At 54.4% G+C, this 7,762-nt stretch overlaps 1 protein-coding gene across 1 annotated transcript in view; it reads right to left on the bottom strand.

The window, feature by feature from the left end:
• Nucleotides 1-1,321: 1,321 nt before the first annotated feature.
• Nucleotides 1,322-7,762, bottom strand: part of NPTXR (neuronal pentraxin receptor) — a 46,715-nt gene continuing 40,274 nt past the window's right edge. Inside the window, exons 5-6 of the mRNA XM_009217305.4 lie at nucleotides 5,937-6,116; nucleotides 1,322-5,687 (exon numbers count right to left, since the gene is read on the bottom strand). Of these exons, the coding sequence (XP_009215569.2) occupies nucleotides 5,463-5,687; nucleotides 5,937-6,116 (405 nt within the window). The 3' untranslated portion in view covers nucleotides 1,322-5,462. The remainder of the gene's footprint in view (nucleotides 5,688-5,936; nucleotides 6,117-7,762) is intronic.

Raw genomic sequence — 7,762 nt, 5'->3', positions numbered from 1 at the left:
GGCATGTGCCTATAGTCCCAGCTATTCGGGAGGCCGAGGTAGGAGAATCACTTGAACCTGGGAGGCGGAAGTTGCAGTGAGCCAAGATTGCGCCACTGCACTCCAGCCTCGGACACGGAGTAAGACTCCCTATCAAAAATAAATAAATAAATAGAAAAGAAAATGAGAGTCAACACACATCAAAATCTGTGCTTTTTCACATCTGCGTTCAATTGTGCAGGTGCTGGCACGAAGCAGGTGGACAGCAGGATTTCACCAGGGTTGGACCTTGCCAGCTGAGTGGGACAGAGGGAGACGGAGTGTTTGCAAGTAAACTGGTGCAAGAGAGGATAAACAAGGCATAGCTGCCTGTAGCTTAATTTTGCTCAGTGGTAATTAAAATATTTTTATTTTAAAACAAATCTGGATTCATTCTGGAGTAGAATGAAAAAAGCACATGAATTTTTCAGATAACTTAGCAGACTTCAAAGGCAGTTTCCCTGTTTTAAAGTGCCACTTCCAGGGATACCTACCCCCCTGGTCCTCATGTGGTGAATCTACTCTTGTTGGAAGTCTGCGAAGCTTTGGAAAAGTCTGGAAAGCCCTGTCCTGCCGGTGTGATCCCCTGTCTCCTGGCTAGCACCCTGACTTTTCACAGGGATCATCTGAGGACGGCATCCAACCAAGAACAGTGACAGTATTGAGAGAGGAGGAGAATGAAGCCTTTGTGGCTCTAAGATGGTGTGTGCAGGGAGGGCTGGGGACTAATCAAGACCCTCTTAAGGATGGGGTGGGTGCTGCAGGGGTGGGGTGGGGTAGCTGACCCTGATGCTGGTCTTAGAGTCCAGTCTAGAGGCCAAACATATCAGAGGAGTCTGGGTAGTGTGGGGAAGGGAGCGGCTGAAATACAATAACCAGGGTCCCTCACCCCGGCCCCCCTCCCTAGGACCCCAAGAGATGAAACACTCTGGGGGTCCAGGCAAGTGACTGGGACAGACTAGGTCCCAGGAAACAAGTCAGGGGCCCAGATCCCAGAACTAGAGCATAAGATGTGGACGGGGTATTGGGAATGAGGCCGAAGCCCAGTTATCAGAACTGGGACACGTTCCATGTGGGACTTGGGTTCTTTACATCCTTCCTGCATAAATTCTGGGAAATGGGGTGTGTCTAAGCCTGGAACAGGGAGAACTTGACAGCTGGGAGGCATATTTAGGGGCACGTGTGGCCTTGGGGCAGTCCAGGATCAGGCATCTCCTCTGCCTTTCCCTGCTGCCCTGTCCGAAGCAGCCCCCTCCTTCCTGCCCAGCACCTCCCAGGGCAGCCCCATCTCAAAAGAAGAACCTCAGAGTAAACAGCATGTTTATTTTGAACATTCAAGTTTACAAAAACAAAAAGGTAACAAAACCATGACACAGATCACACACATACGCACACACACGCACACACACGCACACATGTTGCAGCTCATGTCAATTTATGTACAAAACAGGGAGAGGAGAAAGGGGTGAGGCTGGGGAGGGGTTGTCAGTAGGGTGCACTAATGTTACAGTGTCAGACAACTTGACATGCTCACTCACACTCAGCCTGGGCCCACGTGAGCCCCTTCCCCACCCAGGGGTCGGAGGTCAGGGTGGGAGGTAGGGTCTGGGGTGGCAGGCAGCTGGAATAAAGGGTGAACAGAGGAATCCCGTCTCTGGGAGGGAGCCCCTTTCCACATTTACTCAGGCCAAGGGTGCTGGGACACACAGAGGAGGGGGGACTCAGTGCTTGGGAGAGGCTGCTGTGTTCTAGAGAGGGCTGAATGCAGTCAGAAGGCTGGGCTCAAGTCTCCCGTGTCCAGCTGGGTGGCCTTGAGGGTCGTTCCCCTCCCCGGGCTTCAGCTTCCTCATCTGTAAAATGAGGGCTTTGGCCTCCTCTCAGAGCCCTTCCTGCCCAAATCTGTGGTCCCAGGTGATGCAGAGTGGTGGCAAGGGGATCGGTCCCCTTGGGATGTCGGTGGGGGCACCACGTGCCACAAGATGGGAAGATCTGGCAGATAACAGCTGGGAAGCACCTGGTTTAGGGCTTGGCCCCAAGCAGGAGTTGGAGGAACAGCAAGTTCCCTCCCCTTCCCTGCCAAGGACTCTTGGGAGATGCTCAGTTTCCTTTTCTTTTTCAGCTCTCCTCTGAACTCCAGCTGAGCTAGAGAAGGGCTAAAGCTCTGGCCCATGGTGGAAGGGACACATTCCCTAAAGCAGCTGAGCCCCATGGCATAGCTTCACCAAGGGGACCCTGGCCCTAGGGCTGGCCCCCTCCCTGCCTCTGTTCCTTCACTTCAAGCCCTGTGGGCTGGGGAATGGTGTCAGAACACATCTGGAGCAATGGTGCCCAGATGACACTCTACACAGTGAGTGGGTACTCGGCCCCTGGAAGTAACCCCCTTTGGTTTGAAATGTGGGCTCCATCACTCGCTAGCTGATTGACGCCAGGCAGATGACATCACCTCTCTGTGCCCCAATTTCCTCACCTGTCTAATGGAGCCAAGAATGCCCTAACTTAGAACTGTGTTGTAAGGATCAACAGGATGGTGCCAGTGCCACTCTCAGTGCAGTGCCGGACAGCAGGACAAACACGGGCTCCATTGTGGTTATCAGCCAGGGAGCAGCTTAGGATGTGACTGGGCCATGTCTGACTCCTCTTTCCCTGTCTGCTTGGATGTGCTCAGGGGCAGCAGAAGATAGGAAAAGTGGGACCCAAACAGTGGCGCTGGGGAAATTTGTTCCTGTTCCCTTTGGAAGGCTGAGTGGGTGAGGCGGCACGGGAACAAGGCTTGGACATCAGAGGTCTCATCTTCACTGGGACAAAGCATAAAGGACTCGAGGTCGTGTGTCTGGGTGGGCTCAAGTGACCAAGCAAGTGCTGTCACCTCCTTCCTAAGACCTCATCCTTCTCCCAAGTCCTCCACAAGAGCTACCTTCTTCACAGATCAAGCTTGGCGTCACTGAAATCGAAGTTCTGAATTCTGCCGTCACCCCAGCAACAGTGCCATTATGATGAGACACTTGACACAGCCCTTGGGTTGATGTCATTGGCTGTTACCATGGCAACCTAGGTCTCAGCGGGTCTGGCTGAAGTCCGCCATTGCCTTTTCTTCCAGTGGGATTGTACTGGAGGGGCTGGGCAATCTATTTATGTTCTTGAAATGGAAAGAAGGATCTGGGTGCTGGAGGCAATGCGTCTTGGAGGAGCTTCCACTGAGCCCCCTGGCCTGTGGCTCTTGCATCATGTCTCAGGCTAAGTGGCCTCAGGGAGTGGAGACAGACAGGGAACAAAAAGGCAGACAAAAGGTACAATGCCCACTTGAGCCAGGGAGCCTGCAGCTGCTCAGACACCTGGTAGGTGACTAGCAGAGGAGGGACACCTCAGCTCTCCATTCTGCCGAAGCGCCCAGGGATCACAACCCCCTCCCTGCACTTCCTGGGCGGGGGGGACGCCAAGATGTTTGGGTGTTACGTAAAGGAAGATGTTCCAGGTGTCATATTGGAAAGTATCTGACCTCTCAGATGTCCACCTGCTTAGGTGTAGACTGAACTCAAAGGCCTTCAAGGGCAGGCAGCATGGAAGGAGAAGAGCACTGAAGAGGGAGTCAGATGCCCTGAGCTCTAGTCCTGGCTCTGCCCCATTGTGCTCTGTGATCCTGTGCAGGTCACGGGTCCTCCCTGAACTCTTCCCCATTTCTCACAAGCAAGATGCAGATGTGGTGCCAGATGGGGTGGCTTTTCTCACCTCTAAGATTATTATTATTACTTTCTGAGACGGAGTCTTGCTCTGTTGCCCAGGCTGGAGTGCAATGGTGTGATCTCGGCTCACTGCAACCTCCACCTCCTCAGTTCAAGAGATTCTCCTGCCTCAGCCTCCCGAGTAGCTGGGACTACAGGCGTGCACCACCACATCGGCTATTTTTTGTATTTTTAGTGGAGATGGGATTTCACTATGTTGGCCAGGCTGACCTTGAACTCCTGACTGCAAGTGATCTGCCCGTCTTGGCCTCCCAAAGTGCTGGGATTACAGGCATGAGCCACCATGCCCAGCCTCTCAGCTCTTAAGATTCTGACACTCTCTTGGAGAAGCTGGTGATGACTCAAGGGGACCAGGAAGCATCAGCCCTTTGAGATACTCTCAGACAGGCAAGGGTGCCAGGCTGGGGTGATCCAGAGGGAGCTGGTTTTTTACAATCCATGCATGAGGTTAGTCTGCCTTGAACCTTGCCCTCGACTCTGAATCTCTGCTGACCCTAACCCATGACTGACTTCATCCCATCTACTGCCGAGTACTGGGACCTACCCCTGCTAAGCCCAGGGTCACCAGTGCTTTCCCCACATATCCACCTGGAATCACAGAGAAGCTCACACCCAATCTGGAGAGCAAATGACCAAACTGAGGGCCTCAGCTCACGAATGAGGAACGCCAAGCCCAGAGAGGGCAGGGACTTATAGGAGGCCACACAGGACATTAGCAGGGCTGGCTAGGAACCAAGGGCTCCTCCCTCTCACCCAGTGCTCTGCCCACTGTTTCATGCTTCTCCCCTCCTTCTCAGCTTCTTCCTTCCTGCCCCAGGACCATGCACAGGGTAGGTAATGTGGCTCTGCCAAAGGCAGGGTCTCCTGAGCCATGAGGCCTCTGCCTTAGGGCTGCTGCCGCCCAGGCTGAAGTGGCCCAAGTCCTGTCCTTGGCATGGAGGGAGAGGGATGACTATCCCAGTGGCCATTGCTATGGGTGAGCACAAGGGGTGACTGCAGCCCTTTGGCCTCCCGGGGTCTTTGTTCCCTTCCCTCCAGGCTGGAGCGGGGAAAGGAATGTCCTGGAGACTGAGGTGGGGCTGGGCCAGGCATGGAACCAACATTCAAACCACTACACACAAAGAGAGGAGGAAAGAGGAGGAAGAGGGAGGCATGGGTAGGGTGAGGGAGGCTCCACTGAGATCCCACTGCCCTTGACTGGCAGCTGGTGGAAAGTGGGAGGAGGATAAGTCTAACCTCCAATGTCCTCATCATCCCCTTCTACAGCCTGTTGTGGCCCTGAAGGGGAAGCCACTGGGCCTGTTGCATGGGGGACAAGGGAGTGGGTGGCCACCCCCACCACTGAGATAGTGGGGTCCCTCTCATAGGCAACCCTACCCTACTGGGGGTGCTGTGAAAATTAGTGAAATCAGATGCAATCGATGGGCAGGGAGGGGTGGGGTAAGAGACAACTCCAGTGCAATGCCAGGCGGGCAGGCTCCCACTGTTCACTTGAGATGCTCCTCCCCACCCGGGTGGGGACAGGGGACACACTCACAGGGCGGGTGTTCTGGAGGTGTAGGTACAGGTAAGGGGAAACGGGAGGCACAGCCAGGAGTGGGGCAGGAGGGAAGGCTAGTGCGTGGGCAGGCTGAGGAGGGAATATGACCCCCCTCAAGTCCCCAAAGTGGCAGGCAAAGGAGGGGTCCTGGATGAGGTGGCCCCTCATGCCTTGGCTCTCCCCTTGCAGACATCGAAGGCAGCCTTTGTTGCGCCCCCGAAGGCCTCCACCAGCTTGTCTTCCCAGGGAAGGATGTTGCCCAGCAGTGGCGCAGTGCAGTTGGCAATGCCCAGGACCTGGGCTGGTGTCAGGGCATGGTCCCACAGATTAAACTGGGCAATGTCACCAACAAAGGCCTGGGTGGCATCAAACCGGCCACCCAGGGTATCCTGGGCCAAGACAGCAGCAGAGAAAGGAGAGATGTGGAATGAGGGAGCAGAAAAGACAGGCAGGCTGACTCAGTCAGCCTCTTGTCCCCGAGGAAGCCCCACCTTCGTCCCCACTGAAGCCCTGCCCCCAAAGCTTTAGCCCCACCTCCAAGATTCTAGCTCCTTGGGCATGTCTCTGATCTCTCTGGCCCTCAGTCTGCCCATCTGCACAATGGGGAGGTCCAGCCCCAATACCAGCCTGAGCCTTACCTGCTCCTGGCCCAAGATAAGGATCCCATGAGGCTTGATGGGGTGCCAGGCAGCCAGGTTCTCACCGGAGCCCTGCAGCTCCCCGTCCTGGTAGGCAGACCATAGGCCATCCCTTGTGGTCCAGGCGACGCAGATGTGGTGCCAGTCATTGTCTTTCAGGCTCAGGGGCAGCTGGGCCACCTGGACACAGGTCCCCCAACCCCAGGTCAGAGGTGCCCCAAGGCCCAAGGCCCATGGCTGAGGAAGCGGGGTGGGGCTGGGGAGACCCATGTCCATCCTTCCAGGGCCCAACCCCAGGCCTGACCCTCTCCATCCTCCTGCCCAGTGTCTTTCCCTGACTCCTCTCTCCTCTTTCTTCAAAGATCAAACCAGATCACAAGGGACTCTCTGGTTTTGGTTTTCAGTTGTCATGAGGTAGTTCACTCACTCTCCAACCTGTTAAGGTCTATAAAAGTGGCCCTATTAAGGTCACTTAGGGTGGGAGGGATGTCTCATAATCCCAACTTTCCCTGAACACCTCATACAGCACTCAGCACACAGTTGGGGCTCAAGAAGTACTGGCAAGGGGCCGGGCGCAGTGGCTCATGCCTGTAATCCCAGCACTTTGGGAGGCTGAGGCGGGCAGATCACAAGTTCAGGAGATCGAGACCACGGTGAAACCCCATCTCTACTAAAAATACAAAAAATTAGCCAGGCGCGGTGGCAGGAGCCTGTAATCCCAGCTGCTCAGGAGGCAGAAGCAGGAGAATGGCGTTAACCTGGGAGGTGGAGGTTGCAGTGAGCCGAGATTGCACCACTGCACTCCAGCCTGGGCGACAGAGCGAGACTTTGTCTCAAAAAAAAAAAAAAAAAAAAAAAAAGAAAGAAATACTGGCAGGGATAGAATGAGCCTTGGACTCAGAGGCCAGGCTCCTTGGAGCCCTGGCTCTGCCACCACCCTCTGTGTGATCTGGGGAGGCTGCTCCTTCCTCCCTGGACCTCAGTGTCCTTATCTGTAAAGGGAGGTCAGACAAGGGATGGCAAATCTACTGCTGCCTCTTCCTCCACCCAGGGCAGACATAGCCAATCAATCACGAGCCTCGATTTAGCTCAGATCCTTCAACACAGTGCTCTGAGAAGTCACTGCTGATGGGTTAGAGCTGGCCTTTAAGATGAAAGGTGCTTGCTGTCTATGGATTTGGTGCTCCCAAAGGGCTCCCTCGTCTGGGGGAGATCTGATTTTTTTTTTTTTTTTTTTGAGATCACTTTTTTTTTTTTTTTTTTTGAGACAGAATTTCACTCTGTTGCCCAGGATGGAGAGCAGTGGTGTGATCTCAGCTCACTGCAACCTCCATTTCCCGGTTCAAGCAATTCTCCTCCCTCAGCCTCCCGAGTGGCTGGGATTACAGGCATGCACCACCACATCCAGCTAATTTTTTTTTTTTAATGTATTTTTAGTAGAAAGGGGATTTCACCATATTGGCCAGCTTGGTCTTGAACTCCTGACCTCAGGTGATCCACCTGCCTTGGCTTCTCAGAGTGCTGGGATTACAGACATAAGCCATCTAGCCCGGCCTGCAATCACAATTTAATGTAACATTCTCTGAGGCTGACGTGGTGCCTGGCCTTGTTGTGGACACTGGGGATGTGGAGCTGGTCGTTGCCTTAAATGAGCTGAGTCTTCAGGAAGGGAAGGACTTCGGGGCAATGCTATAAGACAAAATAATGGAGAGCACATGGGAGGTACAGAGGCTGCGAGGCCCAGAGGTAGAGGGGATATGGGAACAGAGGCCACGTCGAAAACCGTCGGGAAGGACAATGGATCCACCACTCCATTGCTAGGTAAA

Source organism: Papio anubis, chromosome 16, assembly GCF_008728515.1.
Source record: "Papio anubis isolate 15944 chromosome 16, Panubis1.0, whole genome shotgun sequence".
In the NCBI taxonomy this organism is placed as follows: domain Eukaryota; kingdom Metazoa; phylum Chordata; class Mammalia; order Primates; family Cercopithecidae; genus Papio; species Papio anubis.
The sequence above is the reverse complement of the archived record's forward strand: the minus strand, read 5'-3'. Positions and strand labels throughout refer to the sequence as shown.